General features: G+C 36.0%; 1 protein-coding gene across 7 annotated transcripts in view; it reads right to left on the bottom strand.

Annotated features, from left to right (window-relative positions):
• Nucleotides 1-23,156, bottom strand: part of LNPK (lunapark, ER junction formation factor) — a 53,869-nt gene that overhangs the window by 12,735 nt on the left and 17,978 nt on the right. For all 7 annotated transcript variants that reach the window (XR_003255121.1, XR_003255122.1, XR_003255123.1 and 4 more), the window contains exons 7-12: nucleotides 20,734-20,814; nucleotides 20,586-20,637; nucleotides 15,340-15,564; nucleotides 9,478-9,583; nucleotides 8,690-8,760; nucleotides 7,173-7,343 (exon numbers count right to left, since the gene is read on the bottom strand). Coding sequence is in view for 3 of the 7 variants with exons in the window: in XM_026075384.1 (XP_025931169.1) it covers nucleotides 7,173-7,343; nucleotides 8,690-8,760; nucleotides 9,478-9,583; nucleotides 15,340-15,564; nucleotides 20,586-20,637; nucleotides 20,734-20,814 (706 nt within the window). In the remaining 4 variants the exon portion in view is untranslated. The remainder of the gene's footprint in view (nucleotides 1-7,172; nucleotides 7,344-8,689; nucleotides 8,761-9,477; nucleotides 9,584-15,339; nucleotides 15,565-20,585; nucleotides 20,638-20,733; nucleotides 20,815-23,156) is intronic.

Genomic DNA, 23,156 nt, shown 5'->3' with positions numbered 1-23,156 from the left:
AAAATGTTAACCTTACCAAATGTTTGTAACTGCTTATTTATCAAAATGTGTTGAGTGTCTGAAAGCAATCAGACTGTTTCAGGCTGATAATCACAGAACACTAGCAGGGCTGAAGTTGTTAGAGCCACTGCTCTGGCTTTGCAAGTTACTACCAAGAAGAGTGGCTGCTGCACACTCTGGTCCAGCAGAACTGGTACAACTGCTGTCTGTCACCAGGAACATGGGACCTCTTCCCCACACACAGCTCCATGGTCTACACCATTCTCCTCAGCTAGCTAGTCCCAGGCTCCACTTCATAGACTGCTCAGTTCAGTTCAGCTTCCCCATTTCTTCATCTGACTTGATCTTCCATCTTAGCAGGTTTGCAGCCAACTTTCCTCCCTACTTTTTCGGTTGCTCAGTCTGCTCAACACCTGCCTTGGCTTCTTGTTCCAGTACTTCTCTGGAGCCGTTTGTCAGATTGTCAGTCCTCTTATTCCTCCCCAAATAGTTTAATGTTCCCAGTTTCTTTCCAGATCATCTCACTCCCCCACTGCTCTTCAAACAATTTTCTTCTTTTTCCAGTCCCAACCTGTGCCCACCCAATCTTAACCTCCCAACTGAGTTTTCTTTGTCTCACCTCTTCCTATTTTCTTCAATCTCAAATTCTATGAACAAGTTTGCTCCTTTACTTGATCCAAGCTTTTCCATACTGAGTTCAGGAGCTAGATTCTCTCTTTACTGCTATGGGTTAGGCTAGAGTCACAAAGAAAGCATATGGTGGGAGAAAGAGATGACTCCATGCCCTTTCTTATAATTCTTAGCATGGTCCAATGCAACCATTACTTTTTACCCAGTTTCAGTTCTGCAGTCCTCAATGGAATGATACTTAGGACSCTGCAGAAGTGACATGTTTTTAGTCTTATGAAGCATAGGGATTGAAGATACTATGCTTTCAGTCTGATCAGAGGTGAATGCTGAGTGCCTAAAACATGTTTAAGGACAGCTTCAGGGAGTATTAGCTGCTAGTCCCCAGAAGCTTCCAATAAAGAGGAGAAAGTCTGACAGGATGCATGTTCTAACCATCTATATTCAAAGGAGAAAGAGAATGATGCTCCCTTCATTTTTATATTCCACTTGAAAGCATGGAGACACCACTTCTAAGGAAAAATTTTCAGGTATATATTTTACATGACCTTTTCCTTCACCTCATTCTTGGGAACTGTTCAAACCCTCCTAAAACGTACAGCTAAAACAAACCAGTTTACATGAAAACTTTAGTCTAATAAAAGTCTGACAAAGTTACACAGAACTCAGGAGTGGATCCTTTAAATGGGAAGTCAGAGAAATCTGTTAGGTTAGTAGAATGCTACTAACTCCACCTATAAATATGGTCAACCTTCATTAGCGATTCCATTTTCAATACATTGATCAATGGAAAGCTTGTCTAAAGTCAATTTGATCATAGTATTGCACAATTTAAATGACTATAAAAGCAGTAGCTAAGAAGAGATAAAGCTCTGAAAGTAAATTTAAAGATGACAAAAAAGTGTTAGTGTCTTCGATAACTAATAATTAACCCATGATTTAACTGAAGAATGCAAGTACATATATATGATCCAAACAGCTATATGCTGCTTCAGGCAAATTTAAGATGTATTAACACAACTTAAGAAACACTGTTCCTGGCTCCAGCAATTCCTTTTTTCCCCCCTAACACCCCTGATTAATGCTTAGTACTTGGAAAGCATATGTACTTCACATCATAAAGAGTCAGCTAGCCTGCTTTTTGTGACAGAATATTTCACTGGATAACCAGTGAAACACAGTACTACATCACTATTAGTCTAAGTGGAAGACATATGTCCTTTATACAGATATTCACAAAAACAGTATAAGTTATACTAAGTATATATTTACTTTGCAACTGTACTTAGAGGGAAAAAAAATGTAGCCTTAGCACCACTAGTACAAACAAACAAGAAATCAAAGATAATCCTTATTCTTCTTTAGATCGCCTTTGGTGGGAGGAGAAAGATCACAAGATAATAGGAAAAAACTACAAAATGGTTAGGATCCATAGATTTCAAAATTCTGAAATACTCTGAGCAAGAGATCTCTGGCGCTTTGGTAACAATGATGGCACACTCATCTAATTCTGCCTCTACAGTGGAATTTTACAAACCCTGGCTTTTTCTAAGCTTTTCTGTTTGAACAGCAACTACTTACCAACAAGAGAAGATAATTCTTTCTGAACTATGAAAAAATAAGCTACAAAATTAAAACTCAGAGCCCAGATTGTCACAAATGAAGCTAGTTTACCTAATTCAAAATAGTTCTGCATGTCAACTCCATACAAGTGATGAGATTAAAACATATTCTGTACAAATGAGAGGCCAAGCACTAGACAGCAACAGTGCACATTTGTCCAAAGCTAATTTTTGTCAAAGATGAGATATGCAATGAAGCTCCCAGTTATTCTTCAAAGACTTTTCTTTTCCAGGTACAGTTCTCAAGAGATTACTGCCAACCCTCCAGATTTTCCACCCACTTGGATTTGTTAGCAAAGCTTGTTGCAAGAGTGCTCTTGACTGAAATACATTGAAGGCAGTGGTGAACAAAAAGCTGCTACGTAAACTATCTGGATTAACTCAACAGTGTTTGCCTGAAATGGGTTAGACAGCTCCTGCACAAATAGTTGAGCTTTCAGCCTCAGGGCAAAGAAAAGATGTTTGTTCTCAAAAGCTGTCTCTTCCACTGAAAGTCTATGCTTTACTCACTAGGGCAGTTAAAACGAGACAGAGGTAGGTATCATTTGGAAGTCATCACCTAGTTTTTAGGTAAATACTTAAATACAGAATCCAACTTATGAGAGCTCCTGTTCACTATCATTATATCACATTATCCATTCCGTTGTGTGTATATCAATACAGAAGTTAAAAGAAAGTATGAAATAAATTTCTAGTGTCTGGGACAAACTGTTTACAAAAGAAAATACTTGAGTATGGTAATTATTCACAAAACTTCATGAAGTCAGAGATTTCACTAACAGCAACTGGCTACACTCAACCTAAACCTAACTCAATCCTACACTAACCTTTCTATTGTCTAAAAGAAATTAGATTTCCACACTGTTTTTTTGAGACTTTTGGGACAAGTTTTCTTCGCTGCTGCAGCTCCCCATTAGAAGAACAGACTTTCACACAGTGCCATATGGCTAAAATATATTTAAGGAACATGTGCTTCCATAGCAGTCTGTGTTCATGGCTTTTTTATCACAGAAAGCTATTTTTAAGTCTTTGGAAAAGCAGTCCAATATTGACATAGCAGTTGAACCTTTGCAACCTTTATTTTCTACCAAAAAGGCAAGATATGCTGTTCAATGAGACTGAACTTGGTACACTGAAAACAAGTAATTTTTAAATTGAAAAAAATCATATTTACAAGTCATTAAATTCAAGGCAAGCTGATCCATGTTTGCATGAGAAGTCATGGAATTCTGTCTGCATCAGCTGAATTACAGAAAGAACACAGAAGGCAGAAATTCATCTTTTAAAGGAAATAGTGAATTACAGAAGACACAGTGCACTCATGCTGTGCTATAAAAGCAGAGCATGCATTGTTAAAAGGCAAGCCAATTCTCTGAAACAAAGGATGTTTACCAGGCCAGTTTTTTTGAAGATAGACTTTGAACACTGGTTTTGGTCAGACTTGTCAAGCTTATACCTGTTCTTTGTCCTCAGCCAGTTTTATTCCTAGATAAAGTTTCTGCTCCACCTGTAACACTTGCCTAAAGCCAATCTCTATTTTTGGTGGAACTCAAATAAGCACAAGCTTGAAGCAGCAGTATCTTTGAAGGTTAATATTACTGTGAGCCCTTCTGTTGAACAACAAACCAAGTTTCTGCATCTGCTTTTCAAATACTAGCAGTTGCAGTCTACCCAGAAGCCTTAAACATGGGAGAGCATTAAATCATCATTTTGTCAAGATGGTAAAGGAATTCACACAAATATGGAGACAGCATGTGATGCTGTCTCCATAAAGTGCTTTACGATGCTTCATGATGAAATCAAAAGTTCAAAGGCATCTAAGACCTTTGAATATCAGCACCACACATTCACCACAAAATGCTTAAGTGATTTGCCAAATTTTCTTGTTTCAACTTTCAAAACATTGCTAAATGTAATGTACTTAAAGAATGCACAGTAGTAGTACCAAATATGGGCAATACAGAATTAATCAAAAGGATAAAAGTGGTTTCTGTTGGCTTTTTCAACAGGACCCAAACATTAATACTTCTAAATGCTCATGAGAAAACAGGCTAGTCTTTAATGAAAGGCATTTAAGATCAAGTCGTTTAAGAAAAAGGTAAGAACAGAACTGAAATATATTGCTTCATTCTGGTAGTAAAATTTCCTAAGCTACTCTGAATAGTGAAGCATGATGTTTGTTCCAGTAATCTGCATAAGAACCACAACTGATGAGACTATATTTCCAAAGGATTTAGAAATCTAAGTTTCAATACCAACAGCACTCCCCATAAGCAATCTTCAGATCTCTTATCCAGAGTAGTATGTAACATGCTTGTCGTTGCATGAGCATATAACTGAAAATAGATTTGGCTTCATTAGTAAATGTAGCTGACAAAAAAAAATATTTATAGCACTTCTGTATCACATTAGCTTGCACAGTTCCTTTGCACTATGGTTTAAGGAGTTACAGATAAGAATCTTCCTATGTTGTCAACATCCTGAAGTTGGTTTCTTGGTGTTAACATTTGTTTACATCTGTAAGTGAAGATACTCTATTCTTGCTATGATAGCAGCTATATTACTCAAGTGAACAAAAGCCTTCCACAAAGCTATACCTCAATAAAATGATAGCTTCATACCTTAAACTTATAAAGAATATGTTTATTTGTTAATAAAATCTGACTGCCTGTAAGCAAAATTATGCTTCTAATTAGTGTTTTGACATAAAAAGTGATTTACTGAAAGTGATATTTTCTCATTCATAAGATTACTCTGTGGCAAGCCACAGGCAGTTAATACACAAAGACAAACTGATAGGGTAGCACAGGCCTATATTACATCAACAAAACATTTCTCAGAGATCAGTTATGTAAAATAGTAATACATTTATTCCATTCCTAGCTGTTCACTAATTATCAAAACAGGTTGTTTCATATTCATCTTGGAGATGACATATTCAGAAAATAGCAGAAATTTAAGCTAGTTAGACATCAAAAGTCAGCATACCRTTATCTCTGCCTCTTCTGAAAAATCAACCTACCCTTCCTAGTAGGGAGGGAGGGGGAACACAAACTGGTGTTTGACCCCACATCTTTTTTTCTTTTTTGAGAGCACATTAATAACACCATACTGATAGAAGTTCTCCGTGTTAAAGATAAACTGGAATATCTCACATTTACTGCATTAAAATCATCCCATATTTTATCCTGAAATACTTGATACAATTCTGCTTCTAAAAAAGCATAAAGTTTTTCGCAGAATTTTCACTCCTACAGCATCTCGTGTCTAATGAAAATCATGCACTAGTTCTTAAGATTTTTCAGTTCTTTACAACATCTATAAACTGACTCAGCAGCTCAGACTCATTAAAGACATAGTTTGATAAGCATTTCTTTAATGATAATACCAGTTTAATTAGCACTTGATCTCCCAAAACCTCAAGAACCTGCAGCTGAATAATACTCAGAAGTCTCAAAGGCACATATCTCCAAGGGCTGAACACTTCTAGTCTTCTTGACTGAGACAAATAACCAGAGTTTTGAAGATCCCAGTAACAAATGATAGCTTGTCTGTATCAAAATTCTGCCTTTAGAAGGAGCTAAGCAGCTACTAATTCATCCTCCACTCACTTAAAAAAAAAAAAGATCATTTGAGGACAAAGACAAAATCTGCATGGTCTTAACTTCAAGCATCTGATTTAGGCCTTACTTCCATAATAGTAATAGTAGTGAAGCAGTTTTAAAAGTTCCCATTTCCACTGTTATCTCTGTTTCTGCATACCTTTCTCCCCTCCCATACCTTCTTCCATCCTACAGAAGGACACACTGTCCCTTCAGGTGTGCCAGTAGCCAGCTCTACAGCTGCCTTGCAACTAGCTAAGGCAAACTGCTTTGTGTTACAAGCACCGCTTTTAATGTGGGAAGAGGACACTATGGCACAGGAAAAGAAACCGAACAAGTTTTGCCTACAGAACACCCACACCAAACCACACCCAGAGATGGCTACAGTTAGATAAGACTTCCCTATCCCTTTCATTCAGTCTTCTCATGCCTGAAAGTAAATGCTGATGCCATTTTGTACCCAGTGTTAAAGATAACTGAATAGAAACATTATTTTTATTATATTCTACTTGGGACAGTTTCCTGCAGCTGGTGCAGTTTCAGTGTTCACAGCAGTGTTCACTATTTGATAACTCTGTACCACGCGCTCCCTGGTATAAAAACAAAAATTCCAATATGCACACAATAACACATCTAACTGGAGATTCTTTGGTTTGAAATTTTAATTTCTGAAGTCTTCTAAACACTGAATCTTCCTGTTGGCTGTATACCAGATGCCTACTTTATCTGCAGACTATAAAACTTCTCAAAAGGAACTATGTTAAATTAAAATTGACAATTTGTCTTTGAACTCCCCGATTTTAAACAAGGTAGTTTTACTAGATTTTCCTGCCCTGAGGAAAACAACAAAAGGAACAAAGGCAGAAATTCCAACACACCTCAATCAAATGACCTGCTGAACACAGTGAAAGTTAACCACTTCAGGACATACTGCCTTCCTAACTATTTGTATAATTTACAATGCTATTTTCCATCTGTTTATCAGTAACATTGGAGTTAAGAATTTTAAGCCATCATTTCCAAGATATACATGAAGAAATTTAGGGTACAGGACAGAAAACCACACTATCAACAAGCTAAGCTAGTAATGTTTTTGTCCCTACTTCTAGGCAACAAAAAGAATTAAAAGAAAAACTGCATCCACCAGGAAGTTGTTCTTATTCTTATGAGAGACTCATCTAGGCAGAGAACTCCTTGGGTACAGCAGATAAATATGAACACAAATCTTACATACCAGTAAAAGAACATGGTAGCTACAAGAAGGTGGGAGAACCTCACTGGACATTAGAAAGAGAGCAGACTTCACAAGATTAGTACATACCTTCTGTCTGTTCATTCTCCTGCAGCTTTCTCTCTCCAGTATCTAAAGGCTCAGTTTCAGATTGCAATTCTGCAGGTTGCTTTTTTTCAAAATTGAAGTCTGGAAGTCGTGGAGCTTGGGGTCTAGTTTTTCTTGCAGGATTCAGGAAAAAGCAGTAGGCACACCTAAAAGCTGCATAAAAGCACATCCAAGAAGTGGCCTCACTAACCAATTTCGTGTCCCACCTTATTCCTACACAACACTTCGACCATCCAAGATGCTAAAAATCAGATATCAAATAATAATAATACATCAAAAGGAAATTATTTCTTTTTTCCACCTCAGCTTTTCAAAACAGAGAATTAAATAGCTATCAGTACCTGAGAGCACCTCCATCAAATTTATACAAATTTTTCCACACAGCTCTATTTTTGACTTCAGTATACATCTTCCTCTTAAATACCTGTTTTCTTTGGGCTCTGCCTCACTTACCTATAAACATTTTTCCCCAGCTTTATGCAACATTTGATCACAGTGAACAAAATGCAATTCAGTACAACAAGATGTTGCCAGATGGTAAACCTCTAGTCTGTTCTTCCATTCTTTCCTACAGAACACCTAAGATAATATCCCCTTACAAAGGGTGAACCTAATGTCACCTTAAAAAAAAAAAATTGCTATGGATTCTTCAAGTTATTTCTCACTATTTACTCTTTGAAGAGCATTCTGTTCCACATATGCTTAATTAAGATAAAAACAATTTTGTTTAGGAGAAATACCGTATGCCACATAATGGTTAAATGCATATTTTTGCTAAGACAAGGGAGAAAATGGTTATTTCTTGCACATTTGAACTGTGAATATGTTTAAGCTAAGATGACATCTAGTCTTAATATCCTGAGTCCATATGAAGTGCAGCTTATTCTCTTACAATGCTGTGTATTTTCCTCACAAAATTGAGACACAAAATGAAATAGAAGATTTATCTAAAATTTTTTCATTTCTTAAACATCGAGCTTACACTTGTGGTAGAAGAGGAGACAAAATAAAACATCTGTGTTCAATAAAGAGCTATGTCTGTCTGAAGTTAGTCAGCCATAAATTCACATATAGCCCCTCAGGGCTTGTTCCCACTCCTTTTCTGATGCCTCCCCAAGATCATCTTGCCAAAGCAAAGTTTTGTTTAAGTTCTGGTAAAAGAGGAGTACTTTAATGTCAGATACTTTCTCAATATAAAACCCTTCTGAGAACCATTCATAACCAGTAGCAATTCTCAGGGATGTATTGGAGGAGGCTTATTTCTACTAAATAGCTTTCTACACATAAAATCCTTGGCCTGAAAGTTGTAATAAAGTATTTTAAAATCTTAAAGTGAACCCTAAGATATGGAGTAATAAGTTACCATAAAACTGTTCCCACATGAAGTGGCATTTCACAGTGCCAGCTAAGTACTTAATTGCAACCAAAATGAGGCATGATGCATGTTAGTCATAAAACATAAGCAGACTACCAGAAGTAGACTATAGATCAGTTCTTACCTACATATTCAAACTCCTCCTTCAAAGCCATACCATTGTGAGAAAAACATTGCTGACATATTAGGGCATACCTAGAAAACATTAGCAATATAATTACATAGCTTTAAGTATTAAGACACTGTAGTAACAGATGTATTTTACCTCAGATATTTGCTAATAGCTTGGATATTTACTCTTAAAAGGTGCATACAGATTTATTTGGCTTTAAACTGTAAAGAACAGTTTTTAAAGTTGGTTAAAAACAGTGAAAGATTCTTTGCTACAACTTAAGCCTCATGATTAAACAGATTTTTTTATTTTAAATATCAGATTTGTCAGAAAATCACATCCCAACTATTAAATAGTTCTTCTTTCATTAGAATACAGTCAATATGAAAAATGATCGTAGTGGAAGTTCTGATATGTTTAGACAGTTCTGAAGGCAATCTGAAAGCAACTGTAATGGTAATAAAGCCGAAGACTTAAGACAATCAAATGATTTTAGTTAAGTATGGTTCATTCACCCAGTTGAATATTCAAGATTTTTCTTTTTGTATCACATGTTTAATACAGCTCAAAGTGGAGATGAATCTCAAAAAAGTTTACCATTTTCCCTACAAGCAGATTTCAGATGAAGCACTACAAAAGGGCCATTTCATTATGAAAATTTAGGACGAAAAACACAAAGTAGCTTGCAATACTTCTAACTTTGCCCCTCTGTTTAAGAAGAAAAATAAAAAAAAAGAAAGAAAGGTTAAGCAGCTCACTGCCTCTTAAAAATTTATGTATTCCCTTTAGTAACAGTTTACCTGTTCTGAGGACCATCACCAACCAAATATTCAATAACTCTATCCACAACTCCCCTTTCTCGAGGAAGAATAGGTCTTGCTAAAGGAGGGCCTGGAGGATGAAGACCTAGAAAGACACAAACTATATGTCAAACTGATTTTTGGCTTTGTATATAACCTGATAGTTTACTGTACATGCTACAATAATAAAATAATTGCACCTACTTAATATAAATGGTATTTCTAAATCCATCAGGGAAGCTGTAAGGCTTCTTTAAACTCAACAGTTCAAAGTTCTTCCCCTCTTCCAACTTATCTTTAAATTGTTCCACCATTTACACCTTTGATATCTAATTAAATTCATAACTTTAAAGAACTTAATGCATTGAGAGCATGTGTCTTTATGTACTCTCAAATCTGCATATTCAATCATTCAAGTTTACACTAGTAAAATTGGTAAAACCAATTACACCAGTAAAGAACTAAAGTTACCAAAGAAGCACCCATTGGTTTCTGTGTAGTTACTGGACTCCAGAACTTAACTAAAAACAATATCCATTCAACCTATACACTAAATCTGTCTTGCCCTTTGATATCTTGGTAATCCCACACTTGACAGAAAGGTAGATACTTTCATTTTAATGCTTAGTCAAAGAAGTTAGAATGTCATTGTTAATATCCATGTGTTTACTAAGCCACTATCAAAATAAGACTCCTTTAAAAATGGGTAATACCAAGCAATAGTTGCTACCACTTTTGTTTACACACGGCAGCAAAAACAGACCAACAGCAAGCACTTTTCTTTCTACTGACAGAAGTTGTAAAACACCTGATCTAGTGTACAAAAACATCTGCCAATTTCCATTTTTGTAGCTTTGAGCTCTTATATTTACCTTCTCTTCCAGCCTTAATACAGAAGATGCTAAGCATAATATGAGCAAAACATGATTTGGTAAGATATTAAGTCTAAATCATTCAGATATCACCATTCAAATAACCAAGTATCTGAAACTGTTTTCCAAGGCCATGCTACTGGCCAAGAGATTTTAGACAGGAGTATGAGATGAATAAGTTACAGAACTTACAAGAATTTAAATGGACACAACTTAAAAGTATTTCCATAAGACTTTTATGATTCATGTTGAAAGGCCACGAAAGAGGACATTTTCAAACAGGACAAACAAAGAAGTCCTTTCAGAACTCTGAAGTTGGGAGAAGGAGGTCACTTTAGACAACTGAAGAGAAAAATTATTAAACCTAACAGATCAAATGAGACTCAGTTTAACATGAAGACAAAACTACTTGTCATATTGCAAAGCCCTATTTGAGTTCAAAATGGTTAAGTGGAAAAACTTCAACTAATGTTAGCAGGTTTCATACCGAAGACATACATCATCAGTTCTGTGAAACACTAAGTTGGGTACAGCCAGCCACTTTGCCAACACTTGAGTGCAGAAACATCAGTGGGGAATAACATTTCCTTCTGTGGAAGACTAGGGAACTGGTATTTGCTCTGAAGGAAGAGGAAACTTCTTGTTCTTAGCTATGGTGAAATAGGCTTGTTGCAGGGAGATCCAATGGTGGGAATACACTTGAAAGTGTGTCCTTTAGAGAGCACTTACACTATCCAAGATTAATCTAATGACCTCATCCATCAGACCATTTTTTGCAGGTGATAGTATTATCAAGTTCCACAGCTTGAATGCTTCTCAGCAAGGTTGTGAACAAACACGCACACACTTCCTACTCCTCCAAAGCACTGTCCCCTAGGTTCTGACCTGCAATTACTCTTCAGAACAAAGGGTTCTGCAGACTATTCACAAGTCCTGACGTACCTCCACGCTCATGTGGAGGAGAGATTCTTTCCAGGACAACGCACCACATACCTGAGAGGCCAAGACTTTGCTACACCCACTAGCCACCCATTCCACAGTGAACCACTGTCTATACCCAAAAGCTCATCCAGTAGTTCAGGAAGCTATTCTATGATTTGGGATCATATTTAGCATATTAAATAGATCGCTGCCACCCTGCAGAGGAAGAATACCTCTAGCGGGACAGTGCTATAACCTCACATAGCACCATACACCATTAGCTCTAGGCAGCTTGTGCTGTTACTGCAGTTTTGCTTGTCAATGAAAGAAATCAGCATGTAATGGTCTGAAGCCATGCAAGAACTAATTCTTAGAAGTAAAACCTTCAAGACACTGAAAGTAACCAGAGTTTCCTCAGGAAAAAGTTCTGGCTTGTAGCTATTCTCACTATATCCAGCAAAAAAAAAAAAAAAAAAGACATACAAATGGCATGGCTTAAAAGAAGGGCTTTTGGTGACTGTAGATTCAGTTTTCAGTTCTCTTGAATTTGCTATATGGTTCCAGTAATTTTCTTGGGAATATTTGTTTAACAGAATCCCCCAAATAATGGCCAATGAACGGAGGAGGAAGTTGAGTACAAACTAAGCCCATTGCTCCAAGACACAAAAAGGATTTTAAAGAAAACCTAAATAAAGGACTACCAAGAGAGCAGAGTTTGTTGATAAGTTGAACTAATTTGAAAGGACATTTAATTCAAAAATATCATGGAAAAACAGTGGACTTCAAACTTCTGAGAAGAGTTTCATTATAGCATCTTAGCTGGGGACAACATTGGGGCATGCATGAAGTCAACACTTCCAGCAATGCAACTGATATTTTTTCATAAAACTATGCACGGAAGTAGCATGTACCCATAACCACATACACAAAGACAGGACAGCAAGTCTTTGGTAAACTGACCCAACATGGACTTTAAGTTTAAATACAGCAGTAAATGTAACTGCCAGCAATTGTTATTTCAAGTCTATCTTTTAATCACAGATTGGAAGGACAAAGGAAAAAAAATTAGGTTATGGCAGGAAATTAGATTATGGCCTGATGTTTAATCACTGTGTAGAGCTAAACATAAATTCCCTGCTGCAAACAAACATTGTTTCAAGAACCACCAAAATTTTGGGAAATGTCCTCCTGAAGTGCTACATGTTGAATATGATTAATCTTGCCATTAAGGTTACAATATTTCTGACAGCACAGCCTTTCAAAACTTAGCAAGATCTCTTCTCATCAATATTAGTTAATTGACCCAAAAGGAATATCTTAATCTTTATAAGCACAATAAAATTTGTTGAGAAGACACTGTAACTCACAACTCTTCAATAAGTATGATGACATTTCACTCAAAATAAGTGTTTTTAAAATAACCTCCATTTTCAAACAACAAAAGAACTGATAATTCAAGAGAAAACAGTGAATGCATTTAAGTTATTCCTGTATTCCATCAACAAGTAAGAGCCAAGATTAAAAAAAAAATCTCAAAGCAGCAAGCCAGGACAAACTCAATGCAACATCTCCTGGGCCTTACATTTCATTTTACAGATTCAAAAAGAGCTGTCAAGAGAAGACTTCAGGCAAAATGTATTTTCCAGGGCTTCACAAAACACTGACAGACCTTAAGCTTCCATTAAAAAAGTGAATGAAAAACACTCAATACAAGTATGAAGGTAAAGATATGCAACACTGATGCAATATGCAAGAGAAAAAACTCTGGAATAATTTTGTAGATATTTGGTTAAAACTCAAGCCCATATTTAGCCTTCTATTCAGAAGATTGAGTTTTCATATGACCTGTATACTACCAATATATGAAAGTTTCTAGAAGTTAAAAAGTAAAGCTATCTAGAGATACGAAACATTAGAACATGCTCCAAGAGTATCTTCAATTACCTGCCTACTAATAACTCAAACCAAGCATCTTGGTTCTCATGCTGTTATGGACACCAGTAATTAATATAAACATCAAAAGCAATCATTGTAGAAAGACTGGTCATTTTCGCAAAACTTGGCAAACTCTCAACTACCTGCTGGTTATTAATTTTCAAACATATGGGAGCTCGGTGGTAATACACGTTAAATTGATTCTCCTCTACAAAATATAGTATAATGAAAATGAATTATTAATCTTCTCTACTTTAGAGATAATTAAGGCTATTCGTATTTGTTGCAAGCCATGCGTAAACTTAGATGCAATGATATTACTCTCAGAAACAGAATTTACATACTTTTCACTACATCTGCAACTGAGATCTTATATGCCCAGAAAGTTTGGCAAATTCAGGAAAAACAGGGTTTCTGCATTAACTGGAAATTCCAGTGGTTTCCATTTCTACACCTGACAGAAAGCACTAAGTTTGTTCAAGAGACCAGTTATTACTGGGAAAAAAAATGTGCCTATACAGTATATACAAAATCTGCATTAAGAACTTTTTTTTTTTAATTAACAGACTTGGCACCTGTTCCTTGAAAAAAAATCTCATTAATTTTTTTGAACCATTGCTGGAGTAAAGGTTGAACTTAGTACAATGTATTCAGTTTGCCTAAATCTTTCCCTAAGGAAAAAACCCTGCAACATGCAGTTGATATTATGTTATTATTTAGGCAGCTTCTTAACCAAGAAGGTACATGGAATTTTAAACTCATTATGACACTTTCAGTAAACAGGTTTCAGAAAACTTAGTTTGAAATCAAATGCCCAGTTTCCTGCTGTGAGTAGCTTATTTCTGATACCTTCAAGATAATCAAGATTAACAACTTGCCTTTGCATTTCAATTTAGGGCTAAAAACAGTATTAGCAGTTTCATAATAAAGATCAACAGTTATTAATCAAAAAACAAGGCTTAATGGACTCTACAGAGAGGAGATCACAACTTCTTCATACGACAAGTTTATGCCGCTACACTGAACACTATGAATAGATATTTTGAAATCCAGCTGCCCAACTTTTTCCACTGAGAGACAGGGTGTCAATGTATTATGTATAGTCCTATTTTTAGATTGTATCATGCAAGTAAGTACAGTTAGTAAGTACAGTTAGTAAGACTTAAGTTTCTTAAAGTTGAAACCAGGGACACAGGTAAAAAACTATTCTTTACCATTGCCTAAAGGGGAAGAAAAAAAAAAAAGAATTACTCTATTACAGTAGTGCTCAAAAGAATCCTGTCAAGTTGCATCCTTCCTATATTCAAGACAGTTTTATCCCTTTTTTGCCTTGTGATCAAATTGCCAGGCATCCCACAACAAATGAAAGGCCTGGCACTAAACCATACAGTTTTGATATCCTTGAGAACAGGAACAAAATTCCCCCAAAACTCTAAGTTTGGTATCCCTCCTGTGTAATTCTGTTCATGCTTTATTTGAGAAAACTCACCCAATCTGAACACTAGGCAGAAATCCAGGGAAAAGCATCTTCAGGATACAAAACCAATTCAGAAGAGCATTCGCTTCTATAAGATCTCAACCAAACTGTTGCTAAACTTTTGACTACTGTACCCAACGTGTAACTTTAGAAAAATTCAGCTATAAGGTGAAGACGACTTTTCCAGGGTACTCTGTATTTTACACTTTAATCTATGCTACACTAATATCTCTGCCAGAATAAAAATTTAAATAAATGTCAAGATGCATGTTAGGAAATATGCGCAGGGTTTAGTGAGAAACATGACTCTATTCTGAAAGCATTCTCTTTACCTGATTTATATAAACATAGAGCTCCCCTAAACCAAGGACATAAAAAGGTATGCTATATTGTTGACTACAGAATACTGCAAAGTTTTATTGCCATTTAAACAAAGAAGCCATAACAGTTAAATGAGCTCAGGCAATAGTTTCAGCATCAAAAGGTACCAGCTGTAAAGAGTTATGGCTAATTGAATATGGAACTCCCACTTAATCAGATAACTGCTCTGCTATTTCCAAATGAAATGCCATTTCCATACTGTCTGAAAATGGCCTATTTTATTGGTAACCAGAGAAAACAATATAAACTGTAAATAACATTAAGTGCTCTGTTTACCCATTCCAGGCACTGAAGTAGCAGGGGACCCAGGGCGTCTTGGTAAAACATTTGACTGCAAGGATGGCACAACAGTTCTTTCCGGGGGTCCGCTCAGAGCTGATGGGTCTCTCTGCAGATTAGGAGATGCTGTTACTGGAACAGGTGATTTTGGAGAGCCTTGTTTAGGAGTTGCAGAAGTGGGTGTAGAAGCATTTCTTTGAGCTGTGGTCCTCTGACGGATTTCTGACAAGAACACATGCATACTGAATTCAACATCTAGCGTTACAATAAGCAAGAGTTATTAGTCAAAGCACATTAATATTGCTGTTCTAATCAGCACAGAAATAACCTAGTCAAACAAAACCAGAAAGGTCTATGACCAAAGACTACCAGCAGCCTGCCTGAGTATGCCATAGAAATTAAACTCAAACAGAATGCTGTATTTTAATAGCAATGATCATTAACTTTTATACACTCAGTCTTCCAGAAAAAAAGTTAGCAGATACTTACCATACAATTGCATACTCTAAGCCAGAAGATATGGAGCCATGAACAGGTAGATTCAGCCAACAATGTACAAGCAGAACTGACCACTATTTGACTCCATGGTTTAAATATGCTTCCAAATATTTTGTTTTCCACAGGACCTAAAATTATTCAGCTAATATCTACAATACCTCGGCTAAGTGCTCAGAGTTATCAGATTTTTTTTTCAGATTGGTTAAATGAAATAGTTCCAAAACCAGAACAAGCTACTAGGTCATACAGTTTCATTTACTCTGCTCAACAACACTATCAACAGGACATTTGCTTGGATTGTCACAGAACGTGAATGGGCTCTAGAGGAATGCAGTTACTTTTCTCTCTTCTCACTCCACTATCAAGAGTTACTATTAAGCAACAACTATAAAAAAAAACCTTAAGTTTCTTCAGCTCTTCTTACCTGAAAAAGTGTTCTCATTAACACCTATGGGAATATCATCCCAGTAATGCATTAAAATTTGGATATAATACAAATGTATGAAAACCTGAAGTTCCATTATCTTATACACAAGTTTGTTTACCAAAACAAACCAGGTTCAGGAACAGTGGTCACYAGCATCCACTACACCTAATCACCTCCAACTAAACAGCTTTTGAAATATACTACTGCAACAAATCAATTTGAAGTTTAACCCTCACTTCAGGACTCTGGACATTAACGTGGTTAACAAGTGACAGCTTAGTCTGTCTATAAAAGGCATACCCAAAGAATATTTAAACCTAAGGCTACAGTATGCTCCACAGAGTAACACCATTTCCAGTACCCACTTGTTTTCAACCAGCTTCCTTAGATACCTTCGCAACAGATGGAATTTCACATTAGAATTGGACTTTAAGTTAATGCCTTGAAGAGTTTAAAGATTACAGATTTTATCTATTGACTTTGTGACAACTGGAAGACTTTAAATTCTTAACAGATCCTTTACAACTCCACTGGCAATTGCATGACCACAGGGAGATGGGTGCGCTGAACTTTGAAAGAATGATACCTGTCCCTGAAAGGGAAATATTACCCCATTATATATTATCCCATTTATTTATTATATAATATTATATATGATTGCTCCAGTAGGGGCTGGGGCTGACATCAGCTTATACAAGTTAAGGAAGAGTTCCTTATTATTGGAGCAGTAGGTCAAACAGAAGTTCATTTGGGAAAGTTGCCAACATCTAGAGCTGTGAAATGGCATCATATGTAGGCTATCCTCTTGCCTACTTATCTGTACATATAAATATGATTAATATCCACCAAAAGGAGAAAAAGACAACTCTGGTATCTTCAGTCAGAATCATGCAGAAACATAGAATGGCTGAGGTTGGAAGGGACCTGCTTGAGTAGGGGAGTTGGACTAGATCTCCAGAAGTCCCTTCCAACCTCAACCATTCTGTGTTTCTGTGTAAGAGAAAGATTTTCCTAAACATTCTTTGCGCATTTGCAAGCCAGYTGTACAAAGACAGACGAATAACTTAAAAATAGATCTTTTATTCGAGACCACCAAGGTCCAAATTCTGTAGTTATTTGCACTGAACAATACTGACTCATAAGCAGACACTAATGAACAGGGTTACTCACAACTGGGCCTTCAATATGATCTCTTAAAGAACATTAGAATATTGCCAATGGTGGAACAGCCATATATTTCACATTTATGAGCATACGGACACTTCTGAAACTCCTTCATTTTTGTAGAGGAAAACAAATGCATTGTTTTTCAAGCGTTAGTGCAAGGAAAAAGAGCACAGTGCAGGTCAGTATGCAGTTAATTTTTGGCTTTAGTGCAAAACTAGGAATTTTCTTTCTTCTGGTGTCCATACACATCTCACAGCTTGCAGCCATCTGTACTTGCATTATTTTTTATTTAGATCATGCAGTGATCTCATTTACATTACAGGCCTGCTAACAGTTGTATCAGCATAACTGAGGGAACTGCTATCAACAACAGGATATTGTTGATATGTATTCATACCACTGTTGAAATATAAGTATATTTTCTTGATACAGCTAGATTACTGAACAACTACACACTTATTAACTCTATCCCTCAAAAAATTTGACTAGATCAAATTGCATTTAAAAAGCTTTCAATTCCTTTTCCTTCTGGACTTCCAGGTGTTTTCTTATGCCAAGCTCAAGATTCATATGAAACTTCTGTTAAGACTGAATTATTTAATAAATAGGTGTCAAAATGCCAAAAATCGCAAAAATTAAGAGACAGAAGCAAAAGTACTGGGGCACTATAATCTTTCCTTGGAGAACAAACTATTATGTAGTTCTGATCCACTAAATCTTTGTAGTAAATAATTACAGTGGAAAGCACAAGTTTCCATTTCAGCTAAGTCAAAAACATACCACCTAACTTTTCATCAGCTGCCTCATATACATTGAGTCCAAACTGATCATACCTTGGTCATCAGTTATCCTCCTTTCAAAGTCTCAGTAAACTCCTCAGCAATAATAGTTTCATTCTACAAATTTATTCCTATTCTACCACATTTACTAACACAGGCCATAGTGCCATTCTTTCAGAAATACTTTTAATTCAGCTCTCTCAGAAGCTCTCTCTCATATCCCTGCTATTAACAGTCAAGTCAAAAATCAGTGTACTACATGCTGGAGTCAATTCGCCAGCTTTTGACTATTTCAGAACCTTGATGACAAGCATGTGCGCTATGCTTTATAAACACAAACATGCACAAGACTGGTTAGCTATTACAGACAGAGCAACTTAATTGTCACCATTGCTAATCAGTCTGCCATGAAAAGGAGAAAATCACTTAACTCTTTACGAGTTTCAAGAATGCTGATCTCTTAATAAAGCCAGGATGACTAAAGATTTCTCATCGACCATTTGATTTATAGCTTGTTAATCCAAAACATAATTGATATATGTCAGTATCTACATTTTTACTTTGCGCTTTTTGCTGCAGTTAATCTCAGCTATTGCAATTTAAAATTAACAACCTATCCATAAACTAGTCTTGGATGTATATTTTCAGCCTTAAGTAAGGCACAAGAAGAGAATTCACTATAACATTAAATGATAGCTAAGTCCCAACACATTTACAACTATCTCCTACAGAAAACTAGGGATTTAATCTGCTAGCCTATGTCTACAGACAACTACTCTTTCACAGATATCTTTGAACATCTTACATCTTTGAAGATCTCTAGATCTCTAAGCAAAAACATACATTTCCAGGCAGTTTCATTCCCTAGTCAGCATTACTTGCATTCTACAAACAGATGTCACATTAGTCTGGAGCTGATTTCTAGTGTATCTCAATGAGAACAACAAACATAAGGAGTTAAACATTCTACCTAAGCATTACAGGTATGACAGAAAATTGGCAACAACTCATTGTCAACACTGGCAACAACCGAACACTGAGTCAGAACAGGCCCTCAGCCTTTAAAATGTATGAATACTACAGAAATAGAATGACACAAGTGACAGGTAAGGAGCAAACTTAAAGAAAAGCTGTTGTGTCTAGGACACCAGAAAAGATAAAAACTTGACTGTGAACATACCACACTGCAAGTACTCATTGTGAATGTCAACAAGTAAGGATGGGCTAAAATATTTTAACGACAATTTCAAGTAAAGCAAGAAGAACAAAATAGTAGATTTGACCCTGCAGGAACAGCTTACAGAACACCATTGTTAGTAAATCCAGTTGCCATGCACTCCAAGAGTGAAAAATGAGACATAAGTAAGTTTGGCTACTTCAAAGCCTTCTCAAAAGTGTTTGACACACAAAAGCTGACAATCCTAGTGTACACTCTACAGCAATACGATTCTTCTATGGGAAATGACACCTCTGATTCTACAGATGTTTTCCACAGCCCCTACAGACTTAACTTGGTTGTAAAAACAAATTAGTCCTTATATTGACTTGAGCCAGATTTTTTTGTAGGTAATCCATCTTGAGCATCAGTATACTAGGTTGTCTTTAGACTGAAAATATTAGTATTACTGCAATTAACTACAGCATGTTATACTTAAAGTTAAGAAAAGCTTAAAGGTACTTTGTATAAATATCCACAAATTTTATTTCCCCCCAAAATTCCAGCCGACATTTTCAATGCAAACACTCTACTGGGTTGAGGGGCCTTTATTTCTTTCCAATCTATAAATCTCTATGTGCAATCTAGAAACAGGCTTCATTGAAATGCATGTTGTAAGTTATTTCCATTTCTTTTTATTCTATGCAACAGCATCTTTAAATGGGACAGTCTAAAGAGTAAAGAACTGTTCATTTTTAGCATCTAGAAAATACTTGATTTCTGCATTAGTTTTGTGGTATCTCTCTATCCACTATATAAAAGTAGTTTAAATGCTGCATTAGGAAAGGTCTGATTAGACAGAAACGGTAACAGAATTGAAAAGCTAAGCCAATGAACATTATATAATACTTCTGACAGCCATTCAGTATTCTAGAAAAATTGCAAGTAGATACTCAGCAGGCAGCAAGGACCTGATTCTCTATGCATCAGCATCAAGCAGCATTAAACATTCTGCTAGGTGGAATAGCATCAGCCTTTACTAATTGATACATTATTTGAAAAATAAAGAACACTAATGGGCATAGTCTAATAAACAGTCTAACCCTAGAAAAGGTCATCGATCTACAAATTTTATCATGGAGAGACTTCTATAGCAGGTATTACTATGAAAGACGAGTATCTATGCTAAAGAACAGATGTTTTACAGGGCTATTACCTTGACCAGGTCTGGGGGTTGCAGATGTTCCAGCAGATGGGAGTTCAGCCTCCTGCCAATTAATTATAAATTACATCATGTGAATGCTCAGCTCCATGATATCTTTTATACTGAGGCAGGATCAACACCAAGATTTGCAATGCAATACCTTTGCATTTGATTCTGGATCAAACCGCTCAAGAATTAATTTCGCAGTCTTGTAAGTTTCCTTCTCCATTACTTCTTCGAGCTGGAAACAAAGTTCCACAGGTCAGAACAGAATTCTCCATAATATTTCCCCCTTATCACCGCCCATTACTGGCAACAAAGTCCCCAAATCTGAAGCTCATACCAATGAACCAGTACCATGGTCAGACACCTTCAGATTTGCTGTATTCAAAGGAAATGAAGTTTTGCTTAAAAAAAGTTACTAACCTTTAATGGGCTACTTGTATTTAACAGCTTTATTGCAAGGAAACACCAAATATTGCTAATTGTTTACATATAATGAGGAGAATAATTACATGCACAACTTCAATAATGGCATGTGCAAAAATCTATCAGCCATCATTATTGGAAGTTATTAGACATGACAAGCAAATGACAGGCAATTCCTTAGATTTATTTCCTCATAGCACTTAATGCTATTAATTTAAAGAAGGTCATTAGCCAAGTGCTTTACAGAATAAAGTCTCTGTGCCAGTTAACTGCTGTCAGCATCGATTTTAGATTATTTATTAGCAGAAGCAATTAGCTTGCTGCAAATACTGTGAAAACTTCCTAACTAGAGAACAGCCACAGAATTTGCTCAAATGACTTTAAAGGCTGGATCTCCATCTTTACAGTGAATCAAACTGCTTTTCAGAAAAAAGTGAACATGTTAAGAATTTAAATAAAAAATGTACTGAGAACTATGCATACTTTAGGAGGTGTAATTAAAGCACTTCATTATTACACCATTTTATTTACAATGCACTCAAGTGGCTTTATAGCTAATACATGGGCTTAATTAAAAAAATAATCACAAGTAAAGTATCATTTTAGTGGTTAATAGCCAACATCAGGAGAAGCTTAACTTTAAAACACAAATAGCTGAAGTTATGACAAATAGCTAATATGTATTGTACAATAGCTTAAGGAGACCTTTCCCCCTAGATATGCTGACCAATGGCCACATTCACATTCAGCTTTTTTTGTTTGKTTGGTTGGGTTTTTTGGGGTTTTTTTGTTTGTTTGTTTAAGTTTGGCTGTTGGCAGAAACAGCAAAACAGAAAAGGTCAGTGGCCAAAGAATTAAGTTCTCAAACTCATTTATCACTTAAAATAACAAATACCGCACTAACGTAACTTTTAGGTTATTATTTTACAAATGAGAAACTAAGATTTCAGCTATATAGATAGTGTAGTGGTTTTACATTTATATAGACCTCAGACTGTAAATAAAATTCACTCCAACTAATGAGTTTACAGTATCCATTGAATGGCTCACTCACACTCACTAGCAGAAGTTTAAGGCAAGAGACTATACAGGTTGTTAATTAAGAACAGCTGAAAGAAAAGGGAGTGAACAGGGAAATAAAAATCAATTTCCTAAATTTGTATTTCAGCAGGACTTTGGATTTCACCCACTAACTTCATAAAAAATGTCACAGTGTGTAATAAGATCAGAATTAAGGGTCTAACATGGGGAAAAGAGTATTTATTACTCATAAAAGTGGAACCCATAAGATAACCCTCCAAATTAAAGGGTCAGTGTTGACAATCAAGCATCAAAATCTTGCCCCCAAATCAAACTGAGAACCCTGAGTCCCTCTATATCACTGAACGAGCAATGCACACAATCGTCTTTATGGGTTCTTCTTTGTAGTCAACACAAGAAAATGAGAAATAACCTTTAGCACAAGATGACATTTAGGGGGGAAAAAAATGTTCCACAATCACTTGACACTATCTACTATGCTTTTTTCTCAATCAGTAATTGATAGGATGGTAGTTATTCATGTATTACTGTTTTTGCAAAATTAAAATATATATTATTTTGAAATGGAAAAATTTAGCTCTCATCACAGGATTCATTGTCACCTAGTTATTCTTCACATTTTCAAATTAATGGATATTTTCAAGAAGTTACTTATATTTTGAAATTCATACATAGCTTCATAATCCTAGTAAAGTTGAATCTGAACAGTTGCACAACTGAGCCTTTACAAACTTCTTGAGAATTCACAGAAACTGTCGAAATTTCTGTGAGCAGACTCAGTTCTCATGGTTGCACTTCTAGAATATACTTTTCTAGAACTAATTGAAATTTGGCTGACAATACCAAATTATAAGGAATCAAACAGGTCACAGACCTTACCTAAGTCTTTGAACAAATTAGTATAAATACTACATGCAACAAAAGGCTTGAGAGTGTAAAAATCTAAATATTTATCTCAACTTGCACAGTAGAAGCTGGCTTGTGCACTTCCACAGCAAGTTCATTTACAAATGCAAATCAACATACTGACTCCTGGATCATTCACCAAACCTACAGACGTAGCCTCAGAAAAGGTTAACCTAGTGCTGAGCACTGGCTCACTGACAGAGAATT

The sequence above is a fragment of the Apteryx rowi genome, unplaced genomic scaffold (assembly GCF_003343035.1).
Source record: "Apteryx rowi isolate R43461 unplaced genomic scaffold, aptRow1 scaffold_110, whole genome shotgun sequence".
Lineage (NCBI taxonomy): Eukaryota > Metazoa > Chordata > Aves > Apterygiformes > Apterygidae > Apteryx > Apteryx rowi.
Note: the sequence above shows the minus strand (reverse complement) of the source record. Positions and strands in the feature narration are given on the sequence as shown.